General features: G+C 37.8%; 1 protein-coding gene across 4 annotated transcripts in view; it reads right to left on the reverse strand.

Annotated features, from left to right (window-relative positions):
• Window positions 1-1,298: 1,298 nt before the first annotated feature.
• Window positions 1,299-18,147, reverse strand: part of DENND5A (DENN domain containing 5A) — a 55,256-nt gene continuing 38,407 nt past the window's right edge. For all 4 annotated transcript variants that reach the window (XM_088525776.1, XM_088525778.1, XM_088525777.1 and 1 more), the window contains 11 exons: window positions 17,072-17,156; window positions 15,844-15,928; window positions 14,726-14,854; window positions 10,244-10,365; window positions 8,262-8,407; window positions 7,504-7,622; window positions 6,173-6,354; window positions 5,542-5,624; window positions 4,289-4,412; window positions 3,149-3,317; window positions 1,299-2,466 (listed from right to left, as the gene is read on the reverse strand). In XM_088525776.1, coding sequence (XP_088381902.1) covers window positions 2,283-2,466; window positions 3,149-3,317; window positions 4,289-4,412; window positions 5,542-5,624; window positions 6,173-6,354; window positions 7,504-7,622; window positions 8,262-8,407; window positions 10,244-10,365; window positions 14,726-14,854; window positions 15,844-15,928; window positions 17,072-17,156 — 1,428 coding nt within the window. In that variant the 3' untranslated portion in view covers window positions 1,299-2,282. The remainder of the gene's footprint in view (window positions 2,467-3,148; window positions 3,318-4,288; window positions 4,413-5,541; window positions 5,625-6,172; window positions 6,355-7,503; window positions 7,623-8,261; window positions 8,408-10,243; window positions 10,366-14,725; window positions 14,855-15,843; window positions 15,929-17,071; window positions 17,157-18,147) is intronic.

An 18,147-nucleotide genomic window follows, 5' to 3' on the forward strand; every position in this document is an offset into this window, starting at 1 on the left:
TACACTTAGCATCCAATGGACTGGTAGCTTCATCACCATGCATGATCCACCTACCACTCAGGAGTCACCAAACCCCAACTTGTGTCCAACCATTCTAGGTATCTCCAATACCAAAACCCAAACATAATCAAGCCAGTCTTATCTTGCATATTAGGTGAGCGTGTTATATAAAGTACTGAGCATTAGTTCAGGGTGAGCTACCCCATCCAAACTAAAATTTAAATATTTAATAGTAAGAAAGGATTTTAATAGGATCAACTAATCTAATGAGGTCAAAAAGGTTAAATCTGACCCTCTAACACAGACATCCTCTGTGAAATGTCCAGAGGAAAGAAAGTGGTCTTAAATATAATGGAGAGCGCTATAAATGCTTTTTCATTACTATACAATTCAGCAATTTGGGGCCAGAAGAATAAGATGTACTCTGCATCTTTTAAGTTAAATACATGAAAATTTCAGAACAAAGTACATGTGCTTCATTTTCCCCTTCCAAGATTAGGGAAGGTGTACACACACACACACACACACACACACACTCACTCTCACACTCTGCAGACTGAAAGGACACAGGCCAGCCCAGCATGAGTGGCGGTCTGGGTATCACCTTACAGTTTTCTAGCACTACTATGAGACCAAAACAGAATCTTGTTCTGATAAAAAGTAGTGACAAAGGTACGTCTCAGTTTAATAATGAAATAAATAGGACAAAAGTAAAAATAGTCAAAAATTTAATACATGTGCTATGCTTATAAATTATGGAAATAAAACTAATCACAAGATGTCACTAAGTTGTAGGTAATAAAGAAAAGGTGCTACAACATTGTATGAACTCAAAAAAAACTTTGACTCAGCTTCTCATTAGAAGAGAGACAATACCGAGATAAGCTTATACAGTGAAGACCTCTTAAATACATAGCCCTGAACGTCATATGGTAATTTGTGACAATTACAAATTGGCCTGTTAAGTCACATATGCACTTCAAAGTGATTTCACCAGAGGTTTCAAATGAACAGAGATGCCTCTTGGTATTGCCAATTTCCAGCTCTGCAATAAATTAAACTTTCCAAATGCTTGTGTTTTATTGTACAAGTGGACTAAAATTTTCTATGGAAAAACAGAAGCATCCCAAATGAAGCTGATTACAATAACAAGGACCCAAGGTGTTATTGATTCAAAAGAAAAAGGACAAAAATACTTCTTTCTGTCTCTTTAGAAAAGTTAAATCCTGAAATCCCAGTATTTGTTAGCAAGGCTTGTCATTATTCCACTGTGGCAGGGCTATCTTTATTCAGTCATCTGGCCTTCGGGATCCCAGGTCCACCTCTAGTTGCAGTTAGGAGAAATACTACCAGCAACCATATAATAAATTTTGAAATGTTGGTTCAAGTGGAAATATTTTTGCATTATAAACAGTTATTCTAGGTTTTTCATTTAAGCGGGCTGCACTGTAACTTCTAAATTGCAACATAATATAGCCAGTTATATCATAGAAGATTTTTTAAAGACAAACTTACAAAACACAACAATAGGTTAAATAAATAAAAATATCAGTTAAAAAACACACTTAATTTTCTCTGTGCAATTACGTACCAATATGAAAAATATTACTTTGATCTCTGCACATTTCACGGTTCAGTCTCCTGGAATTCACTAAAAATAATACTGACAACAAAAATAAAGGAAAAAGCGATTTGTTGACAAATCAGTGCTTTGGAGCTATTAAAAAAAAAAGCACAAAGAATTTGTAGTTCCCTTGCAGTAGAACAGTGACCCAACATGTTACAAATTAAACATTGGTAATAATGTTAATATATAAAATATTAGTTTAAAAACTATAGAATGACCTTCTTAGCAGAAATGGAGTGTATACATTGGGGTCTATGACATACAGCATATCTGAAGGCAAGTTCACAGAATGCTGAAAGGCTCACTGCACATTTTCTATGGCAAGGAAATATTGCAGCTTTAAAATAAGCTGCACAATACTCATCTCTATCTCTTTCACATGAAAGTGTGTAAAAAGCAAATCAGCAAATAAACTCTAAAATAGATTTATACCAAAATCCTCTTTTTTACATTGAGTTTACAGCTTCTATCCTTTTGCCTGTACTACTATTGGAGTTTCCTTCAAGAAAAGTCAAAGTTGCATTTTGGGGCCATGAACAAGTTCACGATACAACATACTGGCAGACAGAACTTTGCATACTAATGAGATCCACTCCTCACTGCCTCTCCCCACCCTCATTTTTAATTATAAGATATTCATCTATGGGACAAGAGGTCAAATATCAATGCCTTTCACAAGGGATGCCTCCAACGTGATGTTGAACTCCTGCAAGGTCTGCAGCACCCGAATCAAAGAGTTCACAAGCGTATGGTCCTTAATCAGTGCTACTTCTTCATACATCTGTGCTGTGATCGGGCAGTCTGCAAGCAGGGCGATCCAGTGGTGCAAAAGGTGGTCTCTGACAGAGTTACATTTTGCAAATTGGAAAGAAAAATAAAGCAGAGTTAATTTTTTAATCTTTATTTATTTGCATTCTAAATAGGTCTATTGTCTTCTCCATATACTTTAAGGTGGGGAAACAGGAACAATTATGTGTGAGACTTGTTCAAGGAGAAAGCATCCTCATGCGAGAAGCATTTCTAGGTTTTTCCTATTTCACATCAAAAGGAACAGTTCCCAGGAGGTCTGGAAGCCCTAAACAGACCCAAATTCACTGTCCTGTTCTACTCTTTTCATGTCAGAGGCTTCCTACATAGTTCCAATCTCTCTTATACTTCTCCTATAATTAAGAGGGAGCAGGCAGGGAATTCATAAAGGCAGGGAAGAGGAAAGCCTCACTGACTGCTGTTTTTCTGTTCTTTTCACAGATCTTGCTATAGAAGAAGGAAGCTATTAACACTAATTCCTGAATCTTCTCTCCCCACCCAGCTGTTCAGTGCTCTGTGTTGCCTCCTTTCACAGTTCCAAACTTCTCACACTTCAAGTGAATAACAGCTCAAATTGAAAGATGATGTGAACTGTTCTGACTAAGACCATTAAAAGTAATTGTCAAACTTCAGAAACCACCAGTTGAGTGGCTTAATTTTACTAATAGGCAACATCCTTTGCATTTTATTAAAATAATCATAATACAAAAATACCTGGCTCCAAGACACACCAGCATCTGAAACTTCCCATCCTTCCCAATGTTCCTAGGTGTGTTGTTGATAGCAGTGATAAAGCGGCAGAAATTCCTGGCCCTTGTCTGCCAGTTCTCTTCAGAGACCATTTCATTCTGCTCAAGAGTCTCATAATATGTTTGTGCTTTTTCTTAAAAGAATGATCGGAAATGAAATTTCATCAGTGCGTGCAACAGTCCTAGATCTCTGCAATATCATTCTCCAGCATTTGGAATACAATAATTAGAGCGTATACACCTTCAAATCCAGATTAAGTTTTGTATTACCTCAGCATAAAGTTTTCCCCATTAACTGTCTTTCAAACCCATAAAGCTATCCCGATGCCCACATCTGACAGTTGCCAAGTCAGCAGGAACGTTTGTATCATGGAGAGGACAATTGCAATCAAAAGACCTAGATTCAAAGCTTGTCCATGAGTTCCCCAAGTAATCACATTTTTTCCCCTGTTCTCCTGTGTTCCCCACTTCTAAGAGAGGGATTCTACTTTCATTCCTCAGAACAGTGCTAAAATGTAAAATCTATTGCATTTTGACAAGACACAGTAATACGATGAAATAAGAATGATATCAAAATACTTACTCATAACACAGCAATGCTATTAAAGGTAAGTCCTTTTCTAAGAGATGAGTTTCTGTACTCAGATGAGTTATTCAGCTCTAAGTCAAATAAACTAGGCCTCTGTGTTAAAAAATATGTTTATAATCCCTTTTTAATAATGTCTAGTAAGTACCAAGAGCGTTAGATTCATGACTTCTTGTGCTTTACGAGGGAACTCAACTTCTTAGTTATTTTACTGCTTTCACAATCTTCAGTTAAAAAACAGGTTGCCATATTACAATTTACCACCTAATTTAAATCATTCTTTATCACTAGAGAAGCTTGCTTTACACTACTTCTGCTAGCAGAATATAGTGCAATTACAGTACAAGTACAGTGTCAAGTCTGGCAGAAGACAGATGCTCTTTCAACAATAACAGGAGGTAAGAGCCTTTATGTTAATTCAGTTGCTGAAATACCTTCAGCAACTATGCTATTCGCACCAACAGAGACAGTGGCAATGACAAAAGGGAACACAGATGGATCTGTTTTACTCACACTTACCTAAAAAGTCCCAAATAAAGACATTTTTGAAGAGTCTGGGTGATTTAAATCCATGTTGAAACACTTGCTCAAGAGCTGAAACAAGTCCACTTTCTCCACAGAGCAACAGTGTGAGACTGCCTCTCTACCAAGCACACACAGAAAGCACAAACATTTAGCTCACTTTGGCAGCTTGGACACAAACTTGACATAAGCGTTTATTACTGAAACCAGTTTTTAAGTAAATAGATGCTCAAAGTCACAGTTCAGTGCCAAAAAAACAGTCCGAGAAAGGATGGCTCTGTTCTCAACAGTCCTGAGCCTCCAGAAATTTGTTAACTTCCCCAAAAATGAAGCTGAAGAAAGCAGTTTTAGGGACTCCAATAGATTTGTCTTGAAAAGAAGTCACAAAAAGGTCCAATAAAAAGATCATGACCAAGTATTACCACAAAAATGACCACTGTGCAGGAAATTTTAAGAAATATTTTCCACTGTAGCACATCTCAAACTGTTTGCTTGTTGACAAAACAAAATTTAATCCAAACTTTGAATTTTAAGAAAACAACAAATTTGTCTACAGACCATGGTAAATTCTGTTTTGCAAGAACACATTCATTGCATCATGTCTTGGGATTATTCTTTAAATCCCCACATCAACAGAAACTAGACTGCCCATAAATTTGCCACATAACCCCAATCTTTGAAATGGTAGATGCAAAAAGTGGCAGGACATACATGTAAGAATTAATAACTTTCAAGGGATCTCCACCACAGCTCACCAGGACTGAACTGACAGAGAACTTACTGACCTGAAAAACGCACTTCTCTTCCCTGCTCCCACCCGTGAAATAACTGCTATAACAGTTAAGAAAGTCACCTTTACACTACAACAAGCATAGCTTCAAAGTGTTCTGGGAGTCTTTGAGAGCATTATGTTATGAGCAGCCAAGGTGACGCAAAATGTGTAAACAAGCAAATCCACACCTTTGCAGTACTCAGTGCAGATGACAGTGTCAGCTAATCCAAAATACACTAAATAGGTGCCACACTCTTGTCAGTAGAATCCTAATCCTAAGAAGAATTTGACTCATAATACTGAATTAAATTAACATTAAAAACTAGGTACTTGAAGATGTACATCAGTAATTTCAACACTTCAGTTTTGTTCCGTTTAAGGAACAAAAGAGCTTTAGTTTAGCGCTTTCCAGTATGTATTCTCCAATGCTTATTAAATATGATTTGTATGACTGGAGGGCCATTACACAGCACTGTACCTCTTTCTCCGGCTTGTGAAAATGCTTGACAATGCCATTGACAGCTTCACCAATAGCTTCTTGTATCTGACCAGTATTTAATTCTGCAAAACACAAAATATTTTCATTCACTTTAACAGCTTTAGATACAGCACCCGTGGCGCATGAGGCATAATGCACATTACAAGGAAGATGACCACCAGGCGCTGGTATAATCTATGCTTTGACAAAAGTGTGCTGGATTATTGACAATAAAAATACCATTCTATTTTCCTTCACTGTGAAGGCGAAAGTGGAATGGTTTGTTGATATGCTAAAATTGAAACACTACAGCTTTAACATGGCAATAAGAGAAAAGGCTTTTGAGCACCATGTGATTTTTTTTTTTTTTTGCACAGTTTTGGGTCCTTGTCTGAAAGATGCATTTTAATTAGGACCACAAAAATCTGGGAATCCTAGAAATGCTCTGCTGTAAATTCAAGCATGTTTGGGAGCAAAGTAACCAGCTGATTTATCAAAAACCAGATAACCTCAACAGCGAGCTTCACAAGTTCTCTGTGAACTATTGCCCTAAAATACAAAAACCCTACAATTCTGTTTGCAAGCAGCTTTCCACAAAAGATGAGGCAAAGCACTTCCAGCCACCACTCACTTGGCTTGTTGTTTGGCGATATCGCGACCAGCCTCCTGATCATGCTTGGCGACTGCTGCAGCGGAGGAGTCCGGCACTGCCGCTCATCAGCCTCCATGTGGGAAGTCAACAACTCTCCCACAAGGATCCTCTCTAAGCTGCCGTCATCCATGCCCTTTCCAAGCCACCTTCCACAGGGAAACCTGAAAACAGAGCAGGTGTTTGGATGAAGTCCTTCAACCCAGATTCAATTTCATGCCAAAGATCTTCAAGCATAATTGTCAACAACCCCATTCCAGTAGCACAGTTACAAGACACTTTGCTCTCGTCTAGCAGTTAACACTTCTGCCAGCAGAGGGAGCACAAACAAAACCGGTTTTCAGGTCAGTTTTGTACTAATGCTGCAGTAGTTGATGCAAGGATCAAACAGTAAAGGATTTTGTCTTATGTCCCACACAACTTGAAGGCTGCAGAGGGACATGAGCTAGAAGGCAAAAGCCCACGGTATACTGCAGGTGGATGGTGAGATAGAGCTGTGCTTTTATCGAGTATGTTACATTGCAGGCCAAGCATAAAAGAAACGACGTACACTTACACTCCCAAACAGCAGCACACCTACTGAAAGGGGGACACTCAGTCTGCCACTAAGAAGTGCTCATGCTCAGCTTCTCCTTATCACTTTCTCTGAACCAGTGTTGGTAGCAACTTAACTAACTCAAAACTGAACAGCATCCAAACATTGAATTGCCTCATTTAACTACAAACAAGCTGGCACAGGGAACAAAGTGGATGTGTCCACCAATTCCTCATCAACATGAGCATGACAGTTCCTCTAGACAAAGAAAAGGTCAAATCATGTTGTATTTAATATGAATCAATTAATTCTTACTATAATCTTGTTTTGCTTAGTATTTTCATTCTGCAAATAATGAATTCTAACACTCATAAGGCCTTTTATTCCTGCTTGCGTCTAAAGTTCTCTTTATAGCACTTAGTGCCTTAGTATAAAATACCACCTATGTTTTGTGAGCAACACGCTTTAAATAATCATTTTTTTCTTGGTCTCAAGGCAAATTCTTTTTAGGATGCTTAACTGTGAATTCATGTTTTTCACCAGTGTTTGGAGATCAGAAATAACCATCTGCAAACTGAAAATTCTGCTTAGTTTTTATTTACAGTGTCATGACTTGTTTAATGACAGAAGCCAAACTACCTTTCTATGCCTCCAGGTAAAGATATCTGTAACTACAGAAGCCCAGGAGATAAGACCTTTATGATCAAACAAGTCCTGCTATGCCAGCTCCCTGCAGAAGTTCTGCTTACCCAACAACAAAGGTCAGGATGATACTTACTTGTAAGTATGTCCTGTTATTTCATTTCTGACCATAACATATTCCACTAGCCACTTGGCATACAGTCCCGAATTATCATGTCCTATTTGTACTGTGGTCAGTTTTCCCAGGTTTTGGCACTGCAAAATAAACAAAGATTTTGTCAGAGCAAAGAGTGGTATATGTTGAAGGAATGCACTACTGGACAATCTGCAGAGATGGGAAATCAAATGTGGAGCTCATCTCCTGCTCCGATTGTGTGACTGGTTCTGGGTTTTTTTATATTAGGGAGCTGGAGATTTTTCTGCCCTTTTTTTTTTTTTTTTTCTCTTCCCATGCCTTTTTTTGCCTTTGCCTTTTTTTTGGTGGGGAGGGAGGAATAGCTTGCTTTTATTTTAGTTCTGTTTCGATCGCAAACAAAGAATTAGATTTTTAATCTAGTTTATCCAAGTTGACTCTTGGAAGTTTATCCAAGAGTCAAAAAAAAAAAAAAAGAATCTTTTCTGTCTTCACATGCCATAAATGGAGGATATGATACATTTTGTGACGTAAAGATAGAAGTCTTGTCCTACATTGCCCAAAGGATTTGTCAGTAGTTCTGCTCTCCATGTTATTAAACACAAATAATAATTGCTATGCGCCAGCATAGTTAGTATTTGAGACTAATCTCACAGAACACACATCTGAAATGTAACACAAGGTGCTACAGCAAGAGGATAATTTAAAATTGAACAAGTGGAATATGCAGCAAAGCATTGCTTGTATCAAGCAATACAAACCTCAAATGTCATTTCTAGTATATTCCTGGGAACCTGCAGGACACCTGTTTCACCCAGTTCTCCTGAGATACAGATCCAAGGATTGGCTGTAAACATTGAACCACCAAGCTTCTTACTAGGAACAATCAGTATATGGTACGGTATCACTGCAAACACAAGACAAATAAACCTTAACAATGAAAAAGGGTAACTATGTAACCTCTTTTACAAAGAGAGAAAACGATAAGTCATAATAATAGTGCACTATCATGAAATGTTCAAAAAGCTATTTAATCACTCTGGCACTGACTGACAATCAGAAATGCACAAACATGCTAGTATACACACAGTAACCATTAAGAGGTAGACTTGATAGTAAAACATTGTTAAATGACCAAAGAAATATATGGAGCAATGTCTTTAAATGGGTGCAAGCTTTTTTTTTTTGGTCTGTCAGTCTCAAAATGTGATGGTCAACCAAACCTAAGTTTACAGGCAAGGAAGTAGAGAGGTTCGTTCACGTACCCACCACTATGCTGTAGCTCAGTGTGCTACTCAAAGATCAGCCCTATCCAGTGTTTACAGGTGTGTGTATACACACACACACCCTTCTTCCTAACTTTAATTCACATTCAATTACAATGTGAAGCATCTAGTTGTAGGGCTTACTTGTTGCAAGCCCCAGCTTTGACTCAGGAGGCAGAAGGAAATACACATGCTCTCAAATTGCCTAGCATCTCATGCATGGTTTCCTATTAAACAAACTGCTTTTATAACAAAATCCAATTATCTGAATGCTCACAGTGCTTCTTTGCAATATACCCTTTTTTACAGTGCCTAAGTGGGTTATAGTTAAAGCTTTTCAGCCGAGGCATTTAATACATTGCTTCCTAAATGTCTCTTCAGCTGACAGTGGCCTCAGGAAAGCATTCAGTGGTTGGATTTTCTTAAAAGCTTGATGCACATGGCCTTTAAAATGAATTAAAATGTTTCCTTTTTTATTTTCTGTGATGATAGTCTTAAAGTGACAGTTTAACAGAATCTAGAAGACCAGATCTTAGCACTATCCACAAAACTCACCCTCAACAAGGTGTGTTGCATGGAGTCATTTCTCATTTCTCTGCCTATACTTTTGGCTGAGAAATGATTATATGGATAGCCATTCCTCAAGCAAAGATTTGGCTAGAATTATTCTGTAATTCATTTACAGAGCAAATATATGTACTCTATGTTACAAAGAGGCAATGAAGAATGTTTTGCTTAGATCTCTGCTTCCTTTCTCTTTTATACACACAATTAGGGACATAATATACCAAGGATAGCTTTTACCTTGGGGTCAGAGGCAACCATCTACCCTTACCTAGCAATTTGAAAAGTGTTATCAGTCTTTCTTATCCTGAGCTAGTAAAGCAAAAATGCTTGAAAACTCCATAGCATATTAAAGTGTTAGGAATAAGGAACAACATGCAAAAAGTTTTAACGGAGTGCTTCATCCCACACCCGTCTTTTAAGCTACCACTTAAAGGTGTTAAGAGTTCTGGTGCAGTCTTCAGTAGGCAACTTCACTGGCTATCCCTGACTCAGAGATATGTGGCAAATTGAGCTGAGCATTAAAAGAGGAAAATAAAGTACTAGTACATACTAGGAATTGAAAAAAGGCTAACATCCTTATTTTGTTATTTTTTTTTAAATGAATAACCTATACTGGTCTTTCAGAAATCCAAAACAAAAATTGCTCAAGTGTCCTCACTTCATCCAGCTAAAAGAATCAAAGCTGCCACTAATGCACATTTTGTCAGGGTAGAAATAAAAGCCTTCAGTCACACACAGAGAAACATTACTTGTCTCCAGAAAGGATATAAGAAATAGTTACATAGCACATACAGAAGAACACTAGGAAGAAAGTAGAAGCAGGACAAGGAGGGACGTGCTCAAAGGTGCTTAGAAATCTGTATGAAGAACTGTCTCCGGTAAATAGAATTCCAGAAAAAGCAAATACTTACAGACTGTTGTGAAAACATTGGTAAAACAAAAGTAATCAACTGCATTGAATGACAGGAGATGATACAAGAATTGTTCTTTCTCATCATCACAGCGGAGGAATGCATAACGCTTGTAGAGTTTCCTGACAAAGCAAAACAAATAATCTGTCATAGCAACATGACTCTTTCAGTGAAATGTTTTCTATTATGCATATTTATTAAGTAAACTATGAAGAATGTGCAGCAATTACAAGGGACAAGCGATATTTGCAGAGCCAACGGAATTTAATTTGCCAAGAAATGTAGAGATACTGCAAGTCTGAAGTCTGAGTGCATCAGTTCAATAACTTACACTATTTTCCACTACTTAAAACCAAGGTTTGCGTTCATCTAAGGGTTCCCCCTCCTGCCCAAAGAACTTTTAGACTTTCTTGGATAAGATTCTCTGACTTCTTTCTAACATGTGAAGCCTCTGAAGTAAAAAGTTCTCGCAAGCTGCTTCTAAACAGGTAGCCTTGGGGGCAAATGCTCTAGCAATACATGTCACAGAAGAGTTAACACTATTTTTAAAGGATAACATGGCAAACTGGGACAATCTACTTGTATCAGGTTATAGGTGACATCCTAGGGCCTACAGCAACCAACATATTATGATAGGCTATAGATTCAATGTAGATACTAGACAGTTCCTGAAATAATCATAATCAAAAGCATGCAAAGGTGGCCTAATGTCTTCCTATGCCCTTTTTCCAAGATAACAAACTCTCTGCTAGACCTTTAGCATCACACAGAACCCTAAATATTTTTACATGGAGATACCAAAAAAGGCAGCTCCAGTGGCTGCTCACAGGAGTGGAGAGGCTAGCAAATATAAAAGATTGTTTGCAGCTCATTCTTTTATAGTTACCAACATCATTCAAGTACATTAGAGAGCTTAACCCTAACAAGACCTGCAGCAGAAAAACCTTGACAAGAGGGTACCATCTCAGCCTTAAAGTGAAAAACTTGACTGAAAGATATTCCTACTCACTTGCATGCTAGCAACATACACTATTTTTGCTACTTATTGCAACGAATTAACAACAGTGTTGGTGAATAATCCTAAAAGGAGGATGACAAGATGCATCAAAATGAGGCCAGAGGAATCCAAAACACTAAAAAAACAGATAAATGGGTGTTTGCAATGCTGATGCAGCCACGGACAGATTGTTCCTGTCAGGAGGACATGTCAATAATTCCTCCTCATTTCAGTTATCAAATATGTAAAAGACAGCAAGTGGCTCACAAGCCAGAAATTTGCAAAAACAAATCAATGATTCACACACACACAGATATTCTCACTTGCATAACAAATGTAACACCAGAGATTAACATTCAGCACATCTAAAGAGAGAGCCTAAAAACAACATAGCCTGCCTGTAGCCACACAAGTAGCAAATCCACCAGAGTCCTGAGGGTCACCGAGTCTATGTTGCATTTGAACACTCTGAAACACATACTTAGATAGCCTGCCCACGAGACTGTGTGCTCTCCTGCCTTTTCAAACCACACGTGTTTTCCGCTGATCATCACACATTTTTGTGGCTTTTCTGTATGCAGTGTTTCCTAATTCTTTATAGGAACCTAGCAGTGCCAAGTCTTTTTGACTGTCAGAATCCATGCTACCCATTCCAGCTACCTCTATCTTTTGACAATGACTATGAATTTGCAAGATGATCAATAATCAAGAGTCCTTAAGGACACAATTTTAAATGATTGCTATTTGACTGGATCCTTGTGTGTATGTGGATGCACTTATCTTTTCTATCACCTAAACAAGGTAACAGGAGGATGGATAGGCAAGTGAAAAGAATTCCACTTTAGATGCTCTGAGGTCTCACTAGTTTCACAATCCATTCATTGGCTTTTTAACTGGTGTGATCCCACTGCATTTTTTGGACTCTGCAGAGATTATTAGAATGACCCAAGTTACAATGATCATAAAGTATCTGCCACATTCAGAAATGCATCCTCAAGAGCTTCTGCATGAACTCCATAGCAGCAAAGCCGCAAGATTAGCTTAACAGTAAAGCAAAGGCTGTTTCCCCATATATAGATATATAATAACTGAGGTGCACATCAAAACACCAGGGATCTGAAGCCCGAAGTTCCTTCTCTTCCCCAATGCTAGTCCCTTTACAGACTAGAAAGAAACATGTACTTCAATTTTCTTCTATTTTTAGCAAAAGTCAAGAGAATGGGTTAGCTACAATGTCTAACAGTTAGTTACTTCAACAAAAGCTATCAAGTTAACTGTAAAATAACAAACATGATTATTCTTAGAACTTCATTGAGCTTAGCGCTAATGTCTCCACAGATACTTAATGGAACACACTTTTAATTCATGCTGCATAGAATGCCATAATCTTTAACTAGATTATCTCAATAGGCAGTACAAAATTCAGGATTACATAGAATCAGTGTCATTTCTATGCAAGTTGCCCCTTTGCTTGTCACTTTCATTTAAATACATATGTATTTACTGCTGCCTCTCACTGACATGTTTAAGTCTGTTCTAGAAAACCAGAATCTGTCTGACTGATGAATGATGCATTGACAAGTATTGAGAACTTTCTTTTTTTAGTTTTCCTTTTTGGAATGTCCTCTTACATCATTTGTTCTGTATGGGCAAGCACTACCAAATTTAACCTGATCTAGATGTTTCACTCCACTGGAAAGGCCCAACTTCAACTTAGAGATAAAGGCAGGCTTATTAGGTGTCCTCACTCTGTCCCTCAGCTTTTCCTTGCTCACTGTTGGAAAGAAAACAGGAAGGCCGTAGCAACATCAGCAACTTCAACATAATAACAAGACAAGTAAACCTCAAATAAATAGCAATTAGGGGGTCCAGCAGACAAGGCAAAGCCATTTATTAGAAGGTGGTGCGACGGGGACAAGAAGCAAACAAAAGCAGGCAGTGTAGGTGAAGTTGTCTTCAGAAAGCAATCTTTGATTCAAGCTACTGACAATGACCAGGGCCCCCCAAAAGAAACCCCTTAATTCTCAAAGAATAATGCAGTGAACAGTATTCCTCACCTTCTCAACCAGATTTTTGAAAACAACTTGTTCAGATTTTCCCTGAACAAGTTGTTTTCCTAAACATTACTAAATAAATCTCAGATAGTTATTCATAAATAATACTGTTATTACTAAATATGTCCTGAAATATGATTTGCGAAACTATTGACAACAGAATTATTCATGCTTACAAAGTTGTTTTAATGACCACGTTCTTTGGACATCAGCATGGTAATTCTGTTCCTGTGACAAACATTTCCTTTTGCCTTTCAAAGACACATACCGATAAGAAACACTAGGCACAGAGAACTTCAGACAGAATTTAAGCCAGCAGAATCTGGGACTCCTCCAGGTTCAAGCCTTCAGTTTTAAATTTCTGTCCAGTCATTCTCTGTACATCATATAGTCCTCAACTTCTGTCTACAGCAATTACTCTAAATAATTTTGTTCGCCAGCCAAACTCGGGGTTTCAGTCTTCTCATAGCATAAAGATATTTGACTTCATATATGAGCAATAAGTCAAATTTTGAAATGTCTACAAGAATTAACAAGAACAGCAGCTTCATAGTCAAGATTACTTGACTACTACAAAACCATTTCAACCATATGTTTTTAAGCAGGTTATAAACGCAAAAACTTGACAGTTGAGGACAGAGCAAACGAAGCTGAGATACTGTCAATCTTATTTAGTAACAGACAATCATGCTCTAGCATTTTTAGATGGAAATAATTAAAATATGACCAGACTTCGTCTTGAACTTGCTGCCCCAAAATGGGACGCAAAAAGAGACCATCACAGCATTTCTGGCACCCTTCACGGTACTGCATGTACAACATTTATCTGCTCTCTTAAAAATCAGTTTTTGCTGTGGTTTATTTATATGATTTTACATAGCACTGAAAGGGGTTAAGAAAAGATAATCAGCAAATATCTCAGCTGTAGAGACAAAAGTAAATTAACAGACATTTTTTAAGTCACACTAACCAAAACCATGGAAGCAGATCTGGATGTGCCTTCACACTTTTTGCATTGTGATAGAACTACAACCACAATCTAAGCTGCTCTTTTCTATGTATTGTGAAAACACAAGCAAACCAAGGAAAACAAAACAGTTTCTCACAGTTACAGAAAGGGGACCAAGATAAAACATTTGACTCAGCAAAGAATTAAGCCCCACTGGACTTAATCCCTAGCAATTTTTGAAGATCTCAACCTAAAGTTGAATGCCTCCGGCTGACACAGAACTGATTCTGTATCTTAAGAACCCTAACACAGGATCAGAATCACCAAATTGCTCATATGTGGATATGGAGACACCTGGAAGGCCAGTGTGTTCTGTTCCTTTTGCACACTGCTACTCTGATGAAAAAGTCACTTTGCTTTTCAAGCTAGATGGCTAAACAGGCTTAACTTTCATAAGCTGTATTCAAGATAAACCATCTTACTTGGTGAGTTCGTGATCTGAAAGCAGCTGCTTTAGATGCCTAGAGAGCAACTTCTTTTCCATAGACAGCCGAACCCAGGCTCTGGCCTTGCCAACATCTGTTTTGATCTCACTGATGTTCTGTATGTGCCTGAAAGACGACAAAAACAAGACAAAGATGTTTCCCAGTGTTTTCAAAAACTAAGATTTCCTTGAAGCACACTAGCCTACAAAATGAATTTTACCAAAAATGAAAAATAAGGCAAACTATTGTAAAAAGATACAGCAGTCACTTAAGCACTTGTCGGTATCTAAATTCCTTGCATAACTAGTTGAAAAAGAACAAGAGATTGAAAAGAAAACATCTGCAATGCAGTGTCCTATTTACAAAATTCTAAACCAGTCCCAATGGCTACATGACTTAAGAATCATTCTGTACCTTATCACTGCAATATTTACGGCTAAGCACTTTGGAAAATTAAATTCTGTCTTTGTATGCTCAGTAGCAGCTATTCTAACAAACAAGTCAAACGGTGTATTCAAAAAGAACAAGTGTGCCCCTTCAAAATCCTCAATCCACTCCTTCCTACTCCCAAAAAATAGATGTCAAGCAAGAAAAGGGAGAAAAAAACTTTCAAAATGAATTAAGAAATGGTAGGTTGCTGTTTTTATATATTGAAAAAAGCAAACCTAAAAGTTTGTTACACGTACTTTTTCATGCTATAACACCCAGTGTCAGGCAAACCCAGTCTTTAAAATAGTAAGTTCTTTAAACAGCCTTCCTCATTGAGAAGCAAGAATGAGCTCAAAGCTACGTAACCATCTTGGCAATGACGAAGGAAACATTTCCAGGAGGAAGGTGTGGGTGTAGCTTATAAGGCAATACAAAATACTTTATTAAAAAAAAAAAAGTGTCAGGCTATTTCTATCAGCTTAAACTGTGACAATTTAAAATCTGCTCAGGATATAACAGTTTCCAAAAAGGTCAGTGAAAGAATTCATACTGCATCTTTTAAGATGATTTCCCACCCCTCATATGAAACACATATGAGTGTTTCTGTATGAGTTTCTGTATGGTATACCCACATTATGCATAGAAATAAATGTGCAAATCTCATAGGTTTATGTTTTCAAACAAACCTCATATCCTGGACGAGAGAAATTCTAAGAGGTGACATAGCTGGGCTGGCATCTGACTTTCTCCTTTCTGAATCAAGAAGTATTCCTAAATTTAGACAAAAAAAGAAGTTTCTTGTTAGCAGGAATCCATCTAGAGATTAAGTCAACAATTTTTTAAAAAAATAAAAAAAAAGATAAATTATCATCAAATTGCATGTAGAAAGGGGATTTATTATAAAAGGATTTTAGAACCATGCAAGTTGCAGCCCATGCAGCACTCTTCTGCTACTGGTAGCTCACACTTTCTATCCCAGTAGATACTGTGGCATACTTCTATTTCAAACACATAATCCAATATGCTGCTAAACAGACAGTGATGCAGATCTACCCACACTGAGCATTAACACATTAATGAGATTGTTTCATCTGGAACTGGTATGACACCAAATGGCTTAAGATATATACTAATCTGCTATTATTTTTAGAAAATGACCTTATTCTAGCCACTTGAAAAAAACATATAGCACTGATAGAATATGGTGTTCAAAAAGATAGATTACTTAGTACGTTACACATCAGATCTACCACTCTGCACACTTCTACAACACCACTATTATATAAATGAACACATTTTGTATTTATCTATTTTAGGAATTATAATAGATTGTAAGTGAAATTTTTTACTTCAATACCTAATATAAGACATCAATGTGATCCTGAAGAGCTCTGAGGCATTAATGTGATCACGAACAGTTCTGAATCACTTTCTACCACAGCAAGCCTACTGGCACAGCTGGCTTTTAAGACGGTGTAACTAACTTCAGAACATAGCAGACAACTCGGTATGCCTAGGTGTATTCCCCTAGCCACCCGCCTCTGGCGATGAGGGGAAGCTCTGGCACAGCTGAACCTCTGGAGACTCTTAGCGAGCCACGCAGTAACTACGTGTCACAGGGAGGATGACCTATGACAGCAGATCCATTTTAAGGCTTGGGTTTGAATCATCAGCTTTAACCATTGCAGTAGTCTGGTAACAGTGGTGAACAAGTGGGCTCAATCTCAGCAGGTTTATTTTGCAGAAAATATCTTATGACAATACAGCAGATCCACATTAACTCTGAAAGGAATAGAATATCTTATCCAGTTACAGAGGAATGGTATTTTCAGGTAAACAGTTCTTGCATGGTGCAAATTTGCAGAGATCATAGTTGCAGTTTTAAAATCAACTTCTACTAGAAGACAACCTTACCTGAGGAACTGAAACTGCCCGATGTAGCTCTTCTCTGCCTGTTTTCTAGGTAATGTAACAGATGAGACCACAAAGCAGATTTTCCCTAAAATTAAAAGTATATTAGCTGCTATTAAACACAAGATTCCAATTGAAAAGAAATCTTTCAGCTACATATCATATCTGAAAGCACCAGCCATAACAAAAGCTTGCTTTAAGGTATGCTTTCCCCTATTAAAGTCATTGCTAAAAACAGAAGTGAGAAACTAAAGTTGCAGGTGCTCAGGAGCTACCAAAGAGGATGAAATTGCAGAAAGGAAAGCAGTCAAAGCTCTTGGAGTCTAATGATTCGGGTAACAGAACAGCCAGCTAAAGAAAGGGAGCAGGGGAGTTGGACTAGATGATCTCTAGAAGTCCCTTCCAAACTCTACCATTCTGCAAGTATGAGCTACGCTTCATTTCTCATAAAGAGTCAAGATGACCCAAAAAAAAAAAAGAAAAGAAACCCAAAACCCCACACATTTAAAGCCTTGTGAGGCCGTACATGTGAGTGGAGCTTTCAGTCCAATATTGTAACCCAGACCACATGTTTCCTTCTCCCTGTTATCTCCAGCAACAAACTGGCAAAAGATACAGAACCAGTCTGAATAAGCCACCTTAGACCAAGGCGTGCACACCTACTCCCTTCAGGGTGATTCAGGGCTACAGATGCATGTTAACCATTCTCAAAACCTCAAAAAAAAAAAAAAAAACCCCAAAAAAACCACACCCACCCACACACAAAAAAAACACCCACACACCGCACACCCACAGATACACACACCACAGACAGGACAATGCAAGTTTATCAGTAGTAATATTCTACCTTATTAAGACAACTTACAAGTTAAAATTTTGAGTTAATTATTTAGGACTTGATAAGTCTGCAAAGGTTCAAGTCTCACCAATTATGTTGCTTTCTTAAAGATCTGATGCTTTAGCAGAAAATGAGGAGAGTGTTCTCTGGTATGCTAAAAAGATTATTGAATTCACCCTAAAGCCACGGAATACCTTCTGTACTTCAGTACTTGCACAGGGGCTCTCCAGCACATCAATTG

Source organism: Tinamus guttatus, unplaced genomic scaffold (assembly GCF_059628265.1).
Source record: "Tinamus guttatus ecotype Peru unplaced genomic scaffold, ASM5962826v1 Tinamus_guttatus_pri_ptg000240l, whole genome shotgun sequence".
Lineage (NCBI taxonomy): Eukaryota > Metazoa > Chordata > Aves > Tinamiformes > Tinamidae > Tinamus > Tinamus guttatus.